This window comes from Penicillium canescens (assembly GCF_028828765.1).
Source record: "Penicillium canescens strain IBT 15451 chromosome Unknown utg000001l_segment0_segment0, whole genome shotgun sequence".
Lineage (NCBI taxonomy): Eukaryota > Fungi > Ascomycota > Eurotiomycetes > Eurotiales > Aspergillaceae > Penicillium > Penicillium canescens.
Window position 1 is genome coordinate 408,141 of NW_026703963.1, and position 17,689 is coordinate 425,829.

Consider the following 17,689-nt stretch of genomic DNA (forward strand, 5'->3'; position numbering starts at 1 on the left):
CACGATGTCAATGAGTGGTCAGGGCTCGGGCGGCGAGGGTCGGTCCTGGTCGCAAAGTGCGGATCAGGACCAACCCCAGCTCCAAGAGAATCGGGAGTCCGAGGGTTTACATGAGCCGTATGTCTTGGTGATTCCCCCTTGGATTGTGAAACTAACTAAGGGTCGCCTACAGAATATCCTTCAAACGAAAACAAAAGCAACGATCGCGATTTAGCCTATCTAATCTTCTCTCCCCTACCGCGGGCGGATCGGGCACTGGCTTCAGCTCTCCAGCCCCGCAAGGTGGACATAATGGAGACGTATCGCCACTCGATCCTTACGGGCCGATAGGATTCAATGGTGGCCCCGAGGGATCCAAAGATGGAGGACCTCTCGACTGGTATGTTGAAGGCCCCGGTCGACGTGTAGGCTACGACGACTTCACAGCTATCGATTGGATCTACGAATATACAAAGGAGCGGCAAAGGAAACGGCTCCTCCACTCGAGCGGACAAGGTCTATTAGGCCATGCTCGTCGGCTTCTTGATGCCAGCAATGTCTGGTTAGTGTTGATCGCAACCGGTATCGCAGTAGGCATAATCGCCGCCTGTATCGACATTGCAACAGATTGGTTAGGTGATTTGAAGACTGGTTATTGCAAGAATGGCAGTGGTGGCGGAAAGTTCTATTTGAACAAGAGTTTTTGCTGCTGGGGTCTTGATGGTAAGTTGTTACAGTCGAGCCTTCGAGCCTCCCATACTGAAGCATGCAATATATAGATCACTCCAAGTGTCTTGACTGGACACCTTGGGGCAATGCATTGGGTACAACCTCAAACGGAGGAACATATACGGTTGGATACCTTTTCTATGTTGTGTTTTCGGTCTTCTTTGCTGCATGTGCATGCTTTTTGGTACGAAATTATGCCATCTACGCTCGACACAGTGGAATTCCTGAGATTAAAACGGTGCTTGGTGGAACTGTCATTCGGCATTTCATGGGGCCGTGGACACTTACCATCAAGTCCTTGGGGTTAGTAAGTAGAGCCCTATACTTTGCCACGTAATACCTATGTTGACTGTCTTTGGAGTGTCTTTCAGTTGCATCAGGATTGTGGCTAGGAAAGGAAGGTCCACTTGTGCACGTTGCATGCTGCTGTGCCAATATCATGATGAAGCCTTTTCCTAGCCTGAATGGCAACGAAGGTATGCCTCTGCGTTTCCATCTTTCCTCATTATTCAGCTAATGATGTAGCCCGAAAACGAGAGGTGCTTTCCGCCGCTGCCGCTGCCGGTATTTCCGTCGCATTCGGAGCCCCCATTGGAGGTGTACTTTTTAGTTTGGAGGTATAGTTCATTGACAATTTCCTTCGTTGGCTCTCTTACTAATTTTTCTAGCAACTCTCCTATTATTTCCCGGACAAAACTATGTGGCAAAGCTTTGTTTGTGCCATGATTGCAGCTGTCACTTTACAAGCCCTGAACCCATTCCGAACAGGCAAAATCGTGCTATATCAAGTCACATACACACGAGGCTGGCACCGCTTCGAAATTATTCCTTTCATCATTCTTGGTATCATCGGAGGTCTCTACGGTGCATTCCTCATTCGTTTAAATACGAAGATTGCCACATGGAGACGAGGCCGAACTTCTTCCCGGCCGATAATTGAAGTTGTTGTAGTTGCTCTCGTTACAGCTTTGGTCAACTATCCGAACCATTTCATGCGGGCCCAAAACTCGGAGCTTGTTCAGTCGCTGTTTGCTGAGTGCAGCAGTGCGACATATGATCGTTTCGGCCTCTGCGCAACAGGATCTGCATCGATCGGCGTGGCAATATTTTTGGTAGCAGCTGCTTTGTTGGCTTTCTTCTTGGCTTCCTTGACCTTTGGACTTGAGATTCCTGCAGGTATCATTTTGCCTTCAGTCGCTATCGGTGCTCTTTATGGGCGTGCTCTGGGCATTCTCGTGCGCATGTGGCAGGAAGCCTACCCGAAAGCTTTCTTGTTTAGCAAATGTGAGCCGGACATCCCATGCGTCACTCCTGGCTTATATGCCATTATTGGGGCGGCCGCTGCTCTTGGTGGTGCAACTCGAATGACGTTATCAATTGTTGTTATCATGTTCGAGTTGACTGGCGCATTGACATACGTGATCCCGATCATGATTGCTGTGATGCTTTCCAAGTGGTGTGGTGATATCTTCGGAAAGCGAGGTATCTACGAATCATGGATTCGGCTGAATGAGTATCCTTTCCTCGACCATCGTGATGACACCACTCCCCCAGATGTGTCTGCTCACAGAGTCATGACGACCGTGGATGACATTAGTGTTCTGACCGCAACGGGTTATACGATTGCTTCTATCCGCGGTCTCCTTGCTAACACTACCTACCGCGGGTTTCCCGTTGTCTCTGAAACCTCGAAGCCCATACTTCTGGGCTACATCACGCGCAATGAGCTATCCTTTGCTTTGAAATATTCAACATCTTCGACTACCCGCAATCTCTCCGAGGAGACCCAGGTCTTCTTTTCGCATCAACCTTTTGCAGACCCTGTTGATACCCTTGATCTACGACCATGGATGGATCAGACTCCCATCACTTTGAACAGCAACATCACCTTCTTGATTGTGCTGCGGATGTTCCAACGCCTTGGCCTGCGTTACGTGCTTTTTGCCAATAAAGGTATCTTACAAGGCTTACTGACCAAGAAAGATGTCTGGTCTGTACTCAATGGCGTGGAATTTCGTCGCCAGGAGGCGCTTAGAGACGAGGACTCCCAAGATTTCCAGAATCGCCAAGAGGCCGAGGAAGTCGGTTTACTTGATGGGAATGATAGGTCGAGTCTTAGCAGTTCTTTGAGGAGGGATTCTTTCTGAAATTTGCTACCATCTTGCTCTGTATATTTCTCATTTCTGGTGTAATCTACATGGTTTTATTGGAGATGTTACCCGGTAAAGCCTTTGTTTTAGATATGTGAAATGGATAGCCCAGTAGATTATGGCAGCACTGATAATAGATGATGAAGCGTATTCAGATCAAATGTCCCTAATAAACAAGTACTCTGAAAAGGGCCCAGCGCTTCAAGGTGGTTTGCTTACTGTATAGATCTTCTTTCTTCTGCAGCTCCCGCCATTCTTGGACGACCCACTCTGCTGACATAATCTCCATCGCCCGCGGCGCCTATCACGATGTCTACTCCTGTTCCTGATGAGTCCCTTAGCGATACTCAGGCTGAAGCTAAGAAAGCCAAAGAAAAGGGCGGCAAGATGATGGTCGATCCGTTTGAGGTGCGCATGCGCTTCACGACTCAGCTGCAGCACCTCAGTGCATCAGTCACGTCCGCGCAGAAAGCTGCCCTCTATGCGCTCAAATATCGGGATCTGGATGAGGACCTTCATTCCTGTATCCTAGAGCAGCTTGAGCGGGTATGAACAGTGCCATTCACTATATTGGATCTTAGCTAATTGGTTTGCATTTAGAACAACATGAACAACCGCGCGAACATCATGTACTTCATCGAGCATCTCTGCGACATGGCCCTCAAGGAAAACCACCCGGCCTACGTCCGCATGATGCAGCGCGACATTCTCCGCGTGGTCGACTCCGTCGTTCCTCCCGATGGCACCGGCGCAGCCAACGTCAAGCACGTCCGCCACGTTCTCAACGGTCTCCAGACCAAGAATGTCCTCACCTCCGAGAGCGTGACCGAGATTGACGCAGCTCTGAAGGACCGTGACACCCACCCCTCCCATCTCGATATGGATCACGAAGAAGGAACTGAGGAGGGAAGCAAGGCAAAGGCTGGCACCCCTCAGATACGCCTCGACAAGAAGCAAATCGAGCAGCGCATTGAGGAGGACCGCGAGCGCAACAAGCGCCTTCGTGAGAACATGTGGGCGGTCACGGGCAATGACCAGGACGAATACAACCAGATGTGGGAGGAACTTAGTGATCTTGGGGAGGATGACTTTACTCGATTCCGTGAGGAGGCTGAGGAGCGCCAGGAATGTGTCCGGAAACACATGGAATTCTGGACCGCGAAAGCTGCTGAAAAGTGATTCAACGTACATTTTCTTGCTGTCTTTTTGCATGCACCTTGGAGTTTGGTTGGTTTTTGCGGCGTTCAATCTGGGTCTGACGGCATTTATGACGGAGTTTTTGGACTGAACATGAGATATGTATGACTTGCATAAGTGGCGGGATTGTGTTGCACGTTCTATGAGCGTACAAATCTTCTTTGCTTATCGGGACGTTGGTATTTGGGCAGAGCAATGCATGCACGAACATGTCTAGCTAAAATGTTCGATATTCTACGGAAACTATGTGTCTGACGACGGACATCATGCTACGGATATGAATAAACCAACAAATTACCAAATCCACCAGACCATGTCCTGGACACAAACGCAGTTAGGCGTAAGAGACTCAGTCAAGGTCTCCGAATGCCCGAAGATCGGTAAAATCTTTTCCACGTCCTGCAATGCACACAGCAAATGATAGAGGCTATACTTAATTAGTACTAGACTCCGCATAGGATGATCAGTGGGTCGAGTCAATGCCAAAGAGATGTGGTTGGGGCATATCAATCCTCGGGGATAATTTCTTGTTGCGAGCAGTGGAGAGTCGGAGTTGCAGGTACCTGTGGGGATATTTTATGGCCCGAGATTAAATGTAGGTAGGTGCCATATTGGTAAGTCATCTTTCTTCACTACTCTTAAGGATGTAATATATATGCACGTCTGCGAAGAAAATTAGCGTGTATAAGTCATATCACGATGTCTGTCTGTTAGCACAATTCTGAGCCAAGGTAGACCTTGCTCTATTAAAAAGCCAGCATCTCCAGTTTCGTACGAATTAGTATATCCGAACAAAGTATTTGATGACGCTGCCCCATATGGTCTACAGCTTGCCTTCTCCTCGCAGGACGGGAAAGCACGCGTCACCCTTTTTTAAGACATGCATTAGACATATTGAACTTGTTTCGGTGTCATTTTCCTAGAGATAATTTACTCTTGTGGTGTATAAAAGTAGACATGCCGCTGTCAAATATTTCTGCTACCATTCTCTCCTACGCCCTCAATATACAACTACATAGGCACAGTTCATTATGCTTTCCATAAAGGATACTGGGATTGCTGCCTGGTGGCCATTGGAGTCTTTGGCCCGGGGACTCTCGCTTCCACATATACAACCTTTCCAACTCCCGAATTAGTTGACTTTGATGATGATTGTGTTGTTGATGGTCTCTACCGACCTTCTACGACTGGTCCGAAATCTCGCATTGCAGTCTATGTGATGCCGAGCGAGACGATCTATCCTTCTCCGCCTGTACCGAGCTACCCAAACGTGGCTTCACGACTTTCTGTGCAAACAACGATGCCAGTAAGAGCGGATACATGTCGGATTTCAACTTCGAAGACATGATGACGGGTCGTAAATCAGGGAATGGAGTACCTGCATAACCTGACCGAGATCGACCAGGTCGTCATCCTCGGACACAGTGGCGGTGGTACCATGATGGCCGCGTACCAGGACATCGCAGAGTACGGTGCCTCTGCCTGCCATCTGCCAGCGATAAGGGAAGATCTACCCGTGCTCCGATGCAATGGAAGGCCACGAGCCTGGCGACGGACTCATTTTGACTGATGCCAACTACTGTAGCTCAACAATGGCACCGTTGAGTCTGAACCAGCCGTCATTGACGAGGTGACCCGTTCCAAGCTCAACTAGTCCTTGAACCTTCTCAACCCAGCCGATGGCTTTGGCAACAACACTCTCGCAAACTACACCGAATTTAGCAGAATTTGCGAGTCTTATCCTGGCGAGTTTGATAACGGTCTGGGTAGTGCTTATAATCATACGGGACGGTGGTTGGGTCAGAAGGAACGCTTTCTGTAAGATGAGGCTTTGCTACCGAGTTAATTTCCATGTTGTGTGTATGGAATCGAATGTATATCGGGAGCTTGAGTGGACAAAATGGACATTCACAGTACCACCGAATAAAACGTAACTTTTTGAGAGCAACCAAGAAACTTATATAGCCGTACAGGATTGAACATTCAATTACACTCATATCAAGACAAATACAGTTGAGAATACAACAGTAAAAGGGCGAAGATGAAGTGAAGTACATGTAAGTTAAAAGGCGGAGTAGCTTATCAGTCTCCGCCCTCGGGAAATCCCAATCGCCGAGAGATTTTTTATTTTTGCTTCACCTCTCGACCTAGACAGGTTCAATCCAATTTTGTCACTCTATGTTTGCTCACTTGGTTACTGCTGCTAAAGGTCTATTCGCGCGACCAGAAAATTCAGATTCTGCCAGTTCCAACATGGTGACTACACGACGAGGCGAAGTTGCGCCCGAACTTGCAAGCGGAAAGCGCAAGGCCAGCAAGGCCGACGAGCAGCAGACCAAGCGGAGAAGAAGAAGTGATCCCAAAGCTACGGAAACCGAAGATGCTAGCGATATTCCCGAGACATCCAACGTGAACGGAGAGAAAGCGCCCGTGGATAAGAAGAACCACTTCCGTTTTGACAGCGAAGAACCCGAGATCCCTGAGATACTACCTGAAGAAATCTCAGAAGAACCGAACCAGGAGGAAGAAGATGAGGATAGCGATGACGATGCGCCAGAGGCTATTGATAACTCTGCCCAGCTCTTGAAGATGAAGGAGCAGGCCAAGAAGCGAGAGACCGCGAAGCAATTGTACGTGCTATTCCATACTTGCAAATGAATTCTGTTAACAATGCCTACAGAGAAGAACAACTGAAGAGAGAAAAGCGACGGAAACTGGACGAGCGCCGCAAGTTGCAAGCCAAGACTGTCGTAAAGCCCAAGGAGTCTTCCGATGATCTGCTCTCTGAGAGCACAGCCACCATTCAAGGCACAACTACGCAAGATGCACGACGGGCAGCTCTTCCTGCTTTGCTTCCTGATGACATCCTGAACGCTGAGCCTGCTATTCGCCCTCCCACACCCCCAGCCGATGAATTCGCAATGCCGAAGAAGTCAAATAAGCTGAGATTCCTGGATAAGAAGGACAAAATTCCCAAGGATGTCAATATGGGAGATGTCTCGATTCGGGTGCTTGATGCGCCTTCCACCAAGAAGAGCTCGAAACCTGCCTTGGCCCCCAGGGTTTCCAAGGCCGGAAGGAACCTCAAGGGCAGCATGCTGCAGAGGTCTCGTAACTCAGCACAAGGCAACGGCCTCCGGAAGAAAGCAAGTGGACCCTCTGGATTTGTTCGCCGTTGAAGTTGACGTTAAACCTTGTATGAACATTAAAAGCGATTATTCTCCAATGTCGCATATCTCCAATACGTCTGGAAGCCGCATGTTACTGCGGCCTACCAAAGCCATTTTACTCGGGCAACACTAACACTGCGTTGAGTTATGTTTCCCTGTCTTCTGGGCCCCATTGGCGCAACGTGAAAGTCGGTGTCGACTGGGTATGCAACCCGCCGCCATCTGCAGCCATTTTGTGATCAATCAATGATGCTGGCTCTTTCGTCTCCGAAGGTTGCATGGTGTTCGGTGTTAGTGAAACCTATGAAACCAAGTCATGTACATAGCAATTTAGTCATTTACGGAGTCCAATAACGGCTGAATTCAAACAAACTAAGGATACCATGTAACAATAGATAAATTTCAGTAAATATATGTAATATCTCAAGCATGCATGTTTAGATCTCTGCTGGCCAAACTTGGAAAAAGTGACGATGTCACCTTCGATTAATAAGGCGGAACACGTGCAAGCCTGGGAAGCTCCCAGCTTCCTTTTTCTTCTCTTGCTTTTTCCTGTACTCCAATCCCGCCAATGGCGCTTGTCGTCCAAGTCTCCATTTCAATTTAGCCATGCCACCAGAAGAGAATTCCCCGTTGCTGCCTCAGCATAATCCAGCCTCTACGTCACCACGGGCAAGCCGGACGCCGCGGTCGGTATCATTCAATCCGCTCACGCAAATCAGCACTTATGGCACCTCCTCTACCTCCGATCCTACATTCCGACCCCTGCAGACAGGCTCACCTCCAGTCCTCAATGTCAATGCCCAGGGTAGCCAGCCCCGTCCGGGCAGCCAGCCCATGCTCTCAGCGTTGAACAGCAAACTCCGCCGTCGCAACAGCCATGGGGCTGCTCCCTTCAACGCTTCGTCATACCCATCACACCCAGCATCTAAGATTGGACCGCAGCGAACCACCAAGAAAGCGCAGAAACTAAAGTTGCTCCCCGATCCGGTGACAGAAGAGGAAGAAGGCTTTGATGGTGATTTCCCTCGGGATGTCTATTCGCAAATCACTCGGATTAAGGACCCCGCCGCACGAAGCCACGCCGCCCGACTAGGCAAAGCCGACCGCGATCGCATCCCACGAGTCACAGCTTACTGTACGGCCAATTCGTATCGGTTGGAGGGCGTGACCAAGTTCCTCAAGTCGCGGAGCAAGACTCGTGGAGCGAATCCCAAACTTTACGACGAATGTGTTTACTCGCCTTTTGACTACCAATACGAAGAAAAGCAGAAGGGTCGGATATTCCCCGACCCAGGTGGTAATGGACACCCTGAGCGACGACCCAGCGAAAGAAGGTACTCGGACAGCGTCGTGGAGGTGGAAGACAACAAAAAGAGCCGAAGGGATGATTTGATTGATTTGCACGAAGAGGCTGGACATTCAGCAGACCATACTGAACAAGCAGTGGTCCAAGATACCCCCGACATTGACACCACAATTCACACACCGGAAATATTTCTCTTCGATTACGGCACAGTCGTAATATGGGGAATGTCCCCAGCGCAAGAATCACGATTCTTGTCCGATATCTCGAAATTTGCGACCTCCATCTTGAGCCCTGATGACACGCAGATTGAAAATTTCAACTTCTACTATGCGCGGGAATACCAGGCCAGGATTTACAACGACTTCATCTCTCTTCGCGACCCACGCAACAACATGATCAAGCTGGCCATCTCTCATGCTCTAGCTCAATCAGTCAAGACCTCGCTTTTCGAAGATCTTGTGTCTGAAACAATTACCGACACCGCACCTCTGCCTGCCCAGATTGCCCAGACTGGTAGTGTCAATCTCACACGCAAGCAGATCAACATGCAGATCGGAGAGCTGTTCATTCTCCGCATCAACATCCATTTGCAGGGATCTGTCTTAGACAGCCCTGAACTTTTCTGGGCAGAACCGCAACTGGAGCCTGTGTACCAGGCAGTCCGAAGCTACCTGGAGATGGATCAACGAGTCAGTCTGTTGACGGAGCGACTGGATGTTATTGCGGATTTGCTTGCAGTCCTCAAGGATCAATTGACCCACCGTCACGGCGAATATCTCGAATGGATTGGTAAGTCCCACTGCGATCGTGATAGCGATTCATCTAACAGTTATCAGTCATCGTCTTGATCGCCGCGGAGATTCTCGTGGCTGCAATTAATATTGTTGTCGATCTCTACGCTGGGGTAGACTAGAGCGTTGAAGATTGCTCGTTGAACTCCTGGCTTCTCTCGACTCACCGACTTGATGCGAATATCCCAACTCTCCTGATATGTGATATCACCACTTTTCTGCGCTTGTTTTGCATAACTCCCATTTTCCAGTCGCCTAAGAGCACGGCAGCATGCCAGAAACGGCCCATCCAGCAATATCTGCTCAACGATACAACTCGACCAGACAGGAGATCCCCTACATCCATTAAAGCCGAATAATCACCTACCCAATCACATATTTCATCGAAATCATCTACCAACCTCGACCGGCCTTCAACTGTACATGAACGAAGACCCCAATATTCAACTTTTCGCTGCCATTCTTGTTTCCAATAGTATTCTACCTTGTCTACTAGTATCGGAGTTGGTGTGGGTTATGCTTATGCTTAGTTCGGGGAACGGTGTTAGGGTTGGGATACGCTTCTGTAAAAATGGTGCTTCACTAGGTAGTCTGTTCATAGTTTCTGAATGCATCCCGATACCATTTGAGAATGTGGCAGAATGATAGGCGTTACACTTACGGAAAAGAAGGGAGAGAGACGGCGATCAGTCCTGAATCCCCCAAGCCTTCCACTTGGGGATGTTTCTCGGGCTTCAAGTTAACGCTAGGCGGATAAGAAAAGAGACGGCGATCAGTCCTGAATTTCCCCAAGCCTCACGCTCGGGGATGTTTCTCGGGCTTCGAGTTAATGGTAGACGGATAAGAAAAGAGACGGCGATCAGTCTTGATTCTCCCCAAGTCTCGCACTCGGGGACGTTTTCTCGGGCTTTAAGTTAATTATAGTTCTAACAGGGCTAGTTGAGTGTTGGCCTTGGCAACTTGCTATTGGTGGTAGCCCTAAGGGATCCTGCGGCTAGGGCGTGATGGCTGAATAGTTCGTAAATGCAATGCGACCAAAGTAGCATGGCCCAGCAAGCATGACTCGGGCAATACCCAGAGACATCCAGTGAAGATAGGGAAAGAAAGTAAATTATGAAAAGAAGAGAAGAGAAGAGAAGAGAAGAAGAAGAGAAGACCACTGCATTCCGCACACCATTACGCTGCCTGGATTCCTATGTACCTCTTTCTTTTCCACTAAAACCAGAACTCGGCATAGGCTCATTGAAAGGGAACTTGGTGCCTGGCTGTGGCTATGTTTTACCCCCAAGAGTATAACCCTGAATACAAAACGTCACTGGTCCTGCATTCCGTCCATGAGACAAGCAGTTTTCAGCTGAGGACTCTTGGCCTACAAGTTGCGCCTTGCCTTGGCATGAGCCTCAAGAGAGTATTTGCCGTATAAGCAATGGGCAAGCTAGACTTATTGCAGCATAGTAATCCTATACTTCATGCACCATTCCCTTGGCGACAGCAAGTCGGAATTTGTGGAGCGCAAGGCCCAGGGAGGTAAACCATGTCTATTTGTTGGTTTTGGGCATAGAAAAGTGTATGGCAGCGCCTCGTGGAGTATATATTCACTGGAATATCCCCCCTTTGCCTTCAGCTACTTGTGAATATTAAGTCATCCACTAAATATGCCACGGTACCATAACTCCTCTTCGGAGACAGACTCCTATGAATTTGAGTATAGCACAGTGGAGACCAATATCAGCCGAGACGAGAGTACGTATTTCTCTACCTCGGCAGCACGTTGAGCAGTTAACTAATAATCAAGCAGTCAACGATTGCAAGTTTCCAGCTTTCCCTGCGCGAACGGAGAACAAGGTCGTCCGACGCGCAACAACAGGGGCTATATGGTTCGGCCTGGTGGTTTTAGCCTCTTTGATTGGAATCGCAGTTGTCGTCATAGTCCTGTTTGCAGTCAAGACAGACAATGACGGCTTCGACCAGAACAGCTCGGAGTACGCGCTGTACAAGAACTCCATGTTCAAAGACTGTTACAACGTACCTCCGCCTGTCGTCAATAACTGCACTGCCATTGAGTCCATCTTGAGACTGGGCCAAGATGACATTGTGGCCCAAAATTTTGGCTACGTATCAAAGCTCAATATATTCGACTCGACCAATTCGGAAACTCGAAAGTCCTCTTACGATTGGTGCGAGGTGGTGAGCTGCTTCAACGAGTTCAAGATCGTCCCATCTTCGCCGCGTCCATCGGCCTTTTGGGCGACAACTATTGGAGCGTATACCAAGGCTGCCATGATCTTCCTTTTTGCCCTGTGGCAACTCAGAAAGCTACAAAAAGCCCTATACAGCAACAGGAGAGACCCATGCAAGAAAATCGAATGGGATGTTTGGGCTATCATGGCTTGGGATATGATCTCGGCGGTTTGGTGGTGGATCGACTTTGGACGACATCTCAATAACCCAACAGAATTCCCTGCGCCTGGGATGCTCAGCTGGGTACCACTATGGAAATATGGTTACCTGATCAGCTTTCATCCATACAGTTGTGCTATCGAACACACCCCTACAACGGCATGGGTTACAAAATGGACACTATACACATTGGCCGTCGTTCAGTGGATAGCGTCAGTATACATATGGAAAGCCAGTGCGGATACGGTCTCCAAGTATCCCACATACGAATGTCTTGCATCCCAGATTTCGGCTGCACCTGGGATCTCGACGTGCTCAGTGGACCAGATTTGTTCCAGAGAGTTACTCTTTCACGCCTACCACTTTGCATTCTCCAACGAGGTCATGGACGTTAAAGACCCTAATTTGGGTGTTTTCGTCGTTTTCATTTTTCTTACTCTTGGGTTTTTTTACAGAGTCTATATGCTCAATTTCTTTGCGTTGGTGGAGTCTGGGTTCCATATGGAGCGCTTCAAGAAAGCGAAGCAGGAGATGTACAAACACGATTTTGGCTATGCCGGCAGTATTGGTCTCTCGGCCTTTATCAGTATCATATTCGGGGCTCTAACTGCTGCGGGCGCAATAATGGCCTTCCAGAATGCTCGCGAGGCCGCTGTTGCTGTCGACTGGGCTTGTCAGACGGTTCATGTTACTTTGAGTCCCTGGAGATACTATTTCGATGTGCAGTATCAGTTACCACTGCGTGCGGTCGAAATGTGGTTTAATGTATGAAGTGATATAATGCGGATTTGGATTTTTATATTCATTGTTACAGTCTGTCATCTTTTACAGTTTAACCATTTTGCTGCGAAGACTGTGTTGGCTCCCGGTACAGCTAGCAGAGCACTATAAAGCCATGTCACTCTAATATTGTTACTTATGAAACTGCCAAATAAACCACCCAATCTCCCCGAAGGCATCCTACGCTCAACGGTACTGCAATTGAGAGGTCTCATACTCTAATCCAATAATACCAAGACCCTCCCCACGGAAAAGCTTGTTGCGACTAATAGTCGTTCTGCTCGCGAGAACAGTATCACGAATCCTCTTGGCCAAGTCATACGCGCATCCGATCTTCTCATGGGGGCAGCCCCCATGATCGATCAAAAGCGAGATACAGTGAGAGCGAATATGATGCAGACACTCAGCTGTAATAGTGGCGTTTCCCCTCGCGAGCTCGGAGACAAGTTTGTCCATGAGTTCCATATCATTTTTGAGCCTATCGGTGTCTTTGTAAAAGACGTTGACATACCAGGGGTTTTCGTGCCTTGCGGGGTCTTCTTCGCCTGCATACCAGCCGTTTCTGATGAACATTGCGTCAAGCATTTCGACGAGTTTGATAATGTGGGATTGGTGTGTGGCTGGTTTGTATAAGCTAGGTAAGGGTCTCTCTATGAGAGGAGATGAAGGCTAGAGAATGGGTGATCAAGCTGATTTAATACCCACTACTCGGATTTCGAGGATATCTTCCTCTCACTTAAGTTTAGTTTCTAAGGAAATCAGAGGAGCTTTTCAGAAAGTTATAGCGTCTAAAGCTTTCATGAGCGGGTTCTAGTTTTTGTGTACTAGTGTCTCAGAATTCTTTTTCTTCTTGTCTTTGACCTTTGAAGAAATGAAGACGTATTCTAGGACTTGAGAAGAAAATTACTCGAGCTCTTCTAAGTTTGTGAATGATCCTAGTTTGATCCTGGTCTTCTTTGACAGCAGAGGATCTCGGCATGAGAGCCGACCATTGAGTTATCGCATGAAAGAAAACAAACAATGAAACAATGGCAATACTGCAAGCTGTTTATAGCTGCAAAAGCACAAAGATTGAACTAGTTGTACAATTATCCCTCGGGTTCAGCTTCAAGGATACTCAGTCCATCACCAGGTGATGCCCAGAACTTGATGACCTGGAAGCCAGCCGCATCCAATAGGCGAGTCCATTGAGTCTGTGAGCCCAACAAGCTTTTACAGAAAATCATCATTTCCCAATCCCACATTGCAGGAAGCATAGCTGCATCCCGATCTGCCAGCACAAATTCCTCGATAATCAACTTGGAATAACCTAGCTTCAATGTACCTAATAGTTCAGTTAAGGTCTTTTGGTTCTCCCTATCCGACCAATCATGCAAGACAAACTTCATATAGTAGATCCGAGCACCTTAATCAATCAATCAGCAGTCTGTCTACCATGGAGGCAATAGGACACACCTCGAATTGGCTGTGGCTTGAACAATCAATCGCCTGCTTCTAGATCCGTTCATTAATATACTCGCATCAAGAACATGTAGCAAGAATTTCGAGAATCAAATGTCCCGGTGCATCAGGGAATTTTTGCCGCAAATCGACTAAATCATGCCCTCGGCCTCTAGCTACATCCACTAAGAGAATCCCATAAGATTGGGCACCCCCAAGAATCCTCTCGGCCACATGGAACCACTCCAGCCAGCCGGGTCGTGCGCCACGATCACTTTCCATAAAGGTAAGACAAGCATCCAGCTTCTCAGGATGAGGGGGCAACTATGTCCAAATAGGCTCATCAATCTGTTCCACAAGTTGCAGAGGGCCTGTAGCCACACACTCACCGTTGTTGAAGCTCTGCAAGCGAAGGAATTCGGGAACTTTGGCCAAGGTGGGCATGCCAACATCGAAAATGACTTAATAACAGAGATGCATTCTGATGAAATGACATGTCTCAGCTCTTTACTCCCTTTTTCGAGCTTATGGGCTACAGTAAGAGCTGACTCAGGGCATAGATTGCAATATTAGTGGTCCAGATGAAGCTTTGTGAAATAATCTACGATCAGTGCGTAGAACTTAGGGCTCATTTATATCCCTCACGTGACACATATGTGACGGCCACGGATTTTCGAGGCAAATGATATAGCCTAGACTGATAATATAACAATAGGCTTATTTAGAATGTAATTAAGGAGAATGGCAACAGGAAGCTACACCTACAGGTGTGGAAAGATGTTGGGGGGTGAAAGCAAAAAGCGTATGGTGAAGTTCTTTCAAGAAGTGTAGCAATAGACATCATCATGCTTTATTTTCCCTTTCAAGATCTGCTATATACAGATCATTGCACACATAGTACAAACATCTACAGACTACGAAAAGGAAAATAACGTGCGTCAGCCATGCTTCCGGCATGGTATCTCTCAGATGAATTGGGCAGCCCTAACGCCAGGAGAAAAGAGTAAGGCCCTGCTCAATATGAGCATAGGGCGGGCAAAAAACAAGCACCCATAAAGCCCGCACCACATCGCGCCCGATGCATAGGATCCCGCCGAAAAAAAAATGAAAAAAAGGAAACAAAGTAAAGAACCTAGGCCCGAGCCACGTCTTATCGGGGCAGACGGGAAAAAGTAAAAAAAAAAGCCCGACTAAAACTGCTCCTTAACCTCCTCCTTTACTTCCCCCTTGTCCATGTCCATGGGTACGGCCCCAACTTCAGGACCAGCCTCGGCCGCGGCGGGGGTCTGATCGGCAGAACCACTGCCAGTCTGCACCCGGAACGAGTGGGTGAGCGACTCCTGGGTGGGAGCCGGGAGGTGGTGGGGCAGACTGGTAGGGTCCGCCGGATCTTGGTGACCATCGGGGCCGGCGGGGAGGTCATCATCGGCGCCGTCGAGACCGGGGACGGCAGACTTGCGGGAGCGCTTGACGCGAAGGGGACGTTCCTCGGGCTAAGAAGTAAGAGACGTTAGACCAGATGCAACAATAGATAAGAGATTGAAACCAAGGTAAGACCGAAGTGAAAGAGAGATGGGAAGGAAGTGTTCTCAAAGTAAGAAGAAAGGAAGATGAACGTACGGTCCGGGGCTGCTCATCCGAGCTTCCCTCGGTGTCATCCTCGAGAGTGGCACCAGTGCCCTCGGGCACACCAGAGCTGGTCATCATTGCGGCGGCACGGGCACGCAGGTCCGGGTTGATGGCGCCTGCCTTTGCCTCCTCGGACATGCCGGTGATCTTGTTGAGACGCTCCAGGAGCATGCACGTCTCGAGCCGCATCTTCTGGATGTACTGGTGGCTCCGGCTGTTGCGAGTGCGCATCAGCTCGTTCTCTGTCTCGATTTCGGCGAGACGGCGCTTCAGCGCAATGCACTTGCGCTTGTAGGCGATTTCCACGCTGGGGGGGTTGGCCGGCGGGATGGTGGTGGATGGGCGAGAGGCCTCCATTGTTGTTGGAGGGGGTGATGGTGGTTGGTGGCACGGGATGTCTTTGATGAGACGGGCCAAGGAGAGATCCAGCAGCGACGTTAGGTGGTCAGAAGCTGGTCAAGATGCGAAGGGATCAACGAGCTTCAGAAAGGTGGACGGGAAAAAAGGAGGGAAAGAGGAGGTGGGGGACGAGATCTGTATATATAGACCAGGTCGCTTAGTCGTTGATGAGATCGAGAGACGCTATTCGCCGATTGAGGGTATCGTGAGGTTTTTAATACGGCGGTATCGCGGACGTCGCGATTCTGGCAGGCGATGATCTTATTCTGCCGCGATGCACAAAGGCGGTCTAAACTACGGCAACAGCTACTCTGCACGGTTCTTTCTCTAATACATCTATTGAACTTATTGATAATTGAACTAATCAAACTCCTCGCTACATACAAATTCCCAAAAATTCTATCTAGTGGCCACCAGTGGTGGGCAAACCCAGGAACACCTTGAATGAGTCGTAACTTCACATCGTCAGCCCGATACATTCGCAATAGGGTGGAAAGTCACTTACATGAGCCATTGGAAGCCAGTCAATGTACCCAGCATCACAATACGGACAGGCAGACCATTCCACAGGCCAGCAAATCCAATGTTACCATAGATTCTGGACACAGCAGTCATGGCACCCTCACCAGCTACCAAACAGTTAGCAAATCCACCAATCCAACCAAAAAAACCGTGGAGCACTCACCCTTCCGATCAGCATTCAACTTGCTAACCATCACATCAGCGGGATGGCTAACAATAGCACAGAAGATACCAGCAATATAACCACCCAAGAAACTAACCCCAGTCTGCGTCAACTGACCATACTCCTCCTTAGGCTTCCCCATCGTGCGATAAATCAGTCTAACAGTCTCCTCAAAGGTCGCAAACTTAGTCATAGTATAAGGAATTTGCCTCGCCCACAGCGGATACAACCCCTTATACAAACCACCAAGACCCTCCTTCGCAACGATCTTACCCCACCCCTCACGGAGATTCGAAGCGTACGGTGGCAGCGTCGTCTGCATGCGAACCTTGATAGCCTCCATCGGACAAAGTGCCATATCAGCAAAGAACTCCGCAGAGGCACTGGCGCCCAGGAAGACGAGGGTGCGGTTTGTCTGGGGGAACATCTGGTCGCCGTAGAGGTACTTGAAGTACTCGTATAAACCATACTTGCCGGCGCCTTGGAATGAATACCCCAGGAATGTTGGGGACCAGCCGAAGAAGACGCCGCGGAGACCTTCCTTCGAGAAGATTGAGCGCCATGCTTGTAGGTTGGAGGTGTAGATCTTGGGATCGACTTGGCGTCGGCATTTGACAAGGTCGAGAGGTGTTACAGCTGTGTGGGTAGGTCCTGCATTGCGTGTTGGTGTTATTGGTGCTGTTATTGGTTATATTAGTGCTTTTGCTTACCACAAGCTGGGGTGATATGTTAGTAAGTGATGTACTTCTAAGGATAGACGGGAAGGGGGGCATACCGATAATACCACCGAGTCCACAGCTGTAGAAGTATTTGAATGAATTAGGCTCGATCTTCCCAAAGGGAAGCTTACGCTCTTGCAGTGCCATGGTGAGAGGGGGGGGAAGGGGGAAGAGAGGAGATTGGGCCGAATTGCGGTCTGAAGAGCGAGGAGAAAGAATTAAAGAGGGAAACAAGCTACGGTACTACGTAGAGATATCAAAGCTGAGCATGGCGTCAGTGGTCCACTTCATAAAGTGCATAAGCTGCATAGT

General features: G+C 48.8%; 11 protein-coding genes across 11 annotated transcripts; 6 read left to right on the forward strand and 5 right to left on the reverse strand.

Moving 5' to 3' along the window:
* Positions 1-4: 4 nt before the first annotated feature.
* Positions 5-2,855, forward strand: N7446_000155 (chloride channel protein; the record flags this gene model as incomplete). The annotated part of the gene is made up of 6 exons (XM_058508922.1): positions 5-117; positions 173-702; positions 759-1,015; positions 1,070-1,184; positions 1,234-1,325; positions 1,377-2,855. 6 exons carry the CDS (start codon positions 5-7, stop codon positions 2,853-2,855), a joined length of 2,586 nt encoding a protein of 861 aa, XP_058377901.1.
* Positions 2,856-3,167: 312 nt separating this feature from the next.
* On the forward strand, positions 3,168-4,037 carry N7446_000156 (CTD kinase subunit gamma; the record flags this gene model as incomplete). The annotated part of the gene is made up of 2 exons (XM_058508923.1): positions 3,168-3,404; positions 3,459-4,037. The coding sequence occupies 2 exons, from the start codon at positions 3,168-3,170 to the stop codon at positions 4,035-4,037; spliced, it is 816 nt and encodes a 271-aa protein (XP_058377902.1).
* Positions 4,038-5,355: 1,318 nt separating this feature from the next.
* N7446_000157 (uncharacterized protein) lies at positions 5,356-5,709 on the forward strand (the record flags this gene model as incomplete). Its single annotated transcript, XM_058508924.1, has 3 exons — positions 5,356-5,361; positions 5,422-5,571; positions 5,641-5,709. 3 exons carry the CDS (start codon positions 5,356-5,358, stop codon positions 5,707-5,709), a joined length of 225 nt encoding a protein of 74 aa, XP_058377903.1.
* Positions 5,710-6,210: 501 nt separating this feature from the next.
* N7446_000158 (uncharacterized protein) lies at positions 6,211-7,348 on the forward strand. Its single transcript, XM_058508925.1, has 2 exons — positions 6,211-6,685; positions 6,736-7,348. Exons 1-2 carry the CDS (start codon positions 6,234-6,236, stop codon positions 7,232-7,234), a joined length of 951 nt encoding a protein of 316 aa, XP_058377904.1. The 5' UTR covers positions 6,211-6,233; the 3' UTR covers positions 7,235-7,348.
* Positions 7,349-7,834: 486 nt separating this feature from the next.
* On the forward strand, positions 7,835-9,447 carry N7446_000159 (YagE family protein; the record flags this gene model as incomplete). The annotated part of the gene is made up of 2 exons (XM_058508926.1): positions 7,835-9,323; positions 9,371-9,447. The coding sequence occupies 2 exons, from the start codon at positions 7,835-7,837 to the stop codon at positions 9,445-9,447; spliced, it is 1,566 nt and encodes a 521-aa protein (XP_058377905.1).
* A 1,533-nt stretch (positions 9,448-10,980) lies between these two features.
* N7446_000160 (uncharacterized protein) lies at positions 10,981-12,496 on the forward strand (the record flags this gene model as incomplete). Its single annotated transcript, XM_058508927.1, has 2 exons — positions 10,981-11,068; positions 11,124-12,496. The coding sequence occupies 2 exons, from the start codon at positions 10,981-10,983 to the stop codon at positions 12,494-12,496; spliced, it is 1,461 nt and encodes a 486-aa protein (XP_058377906.1).
* Positions 12,497-12,691: 195 nt separating this feature from the next.
* Positions 12,692-13,090, reverse strand: N7446_000161 (uncharacterized protein; the record flags this gene model as incomplete). The annotated part of the gene is made up of 1 exon (XM_058508928.1): positions 12,692-13,090. The coding sequence occupies one exon, from the start codon at positions 13,088-13,090 to the stop codon at positions 12,692-12,694; it is 399 nt and encodes a 132-aa protein (XP_058377907.1).
* A 503-nt stretch (positions 13,091-13,593) lies between these two features.
* N7446_000162 (Winged helix-turn-helix transcription repressor DNA-binding) lies at positions 13,594-13,893 on the reverse strand (the record flags this gene model as incomplete). The annotated part of the gene is made up of 1 exon (XM_058508929.1): positions 13,594-13,893. The coding sequence occupies one exon, from the start codon at positions 13,891-13,893 to the stop codon at positions 13,594-13,596; it is 300 nt and encodes a 99-aa protein (XP_058377908.1).
* A 133-nt stretch (positions 13,894-14,026) lies between these two features.
* On the reverse strand, positions 14,027-14,389 carry N7446_000163 (uncharacterized protein; the record flags this gene model as incomplete). The annotated part of the gene is made up of 2 exons (XM_058508930.1): positions 14,027-14,269; positions 14,303-14,389. 2 exons carry the CDS (start codon positions 14,387-14,389, stop codon positions 14,027-14,029), a joined length of 330 nt encoding a protein of 109 aa, XP_058377909.1.
* Positions 14,390-15,135: 746 nt separating this feature from the next.
* On the reverse strand, positions 15,136-15,931 carry N7446_000164 (uncharacterized protein; the record flags this gene model as incomplete). Its single annotated transcript, XM_058508931.1, has 2 exons — positions 15,136-15,438; positions 15,566-15,931. The coding sequence occupies 2 exons, from the start codon at positions 15,929-15,931 to the stop codon at positions 15,136-15,138; spliced, it is 669 nt and encodes a 222-aa protein (XP_058377910.1).
* A 445-nt stretch (positions 15,932-16,376) lies between these two features.
* N7446_000165 (putative mitochondrial phosphate transporter Pic2) lies at positions 16,377-17,524 on the reverse strand (the record flags this gene model as incomplete). Its single annotated transcript, XM_058508932.1, has 5 exons — positions 16,377-16,428; positions 16,479-16,602; positions 16,659-17,309; positions 17,369-17,374; positions 17,434-17,524. The coding sequence occupies 5 exons, from the start codon at positions 17,522-17,524 to the stop codon at positions 16,377-16,379; spliced, it is 924 nt and encodes a 307-aa protein (XP_058377911.1).
* Positions 17,525-17,689: the final 165 nt, after the last annotated feature.

Bases quoted from the DNA above. Each gene is read 5' to 3' on its own strand.
- N7446_000158 (XM_058508925.1), top strand. From the start codon at position 6,234: ATGTTTGCTCACTTGGTTACTGCTGCTAAAGGTCTATTCGCGCGACCA. The intron at 6,686-6,735 runs GTACGTGCTATT...CAATGCCTACAG, and splicing joins CGAGAGACCGCGAAGCAATT to AGAAGAACAACTGAAGAGAG.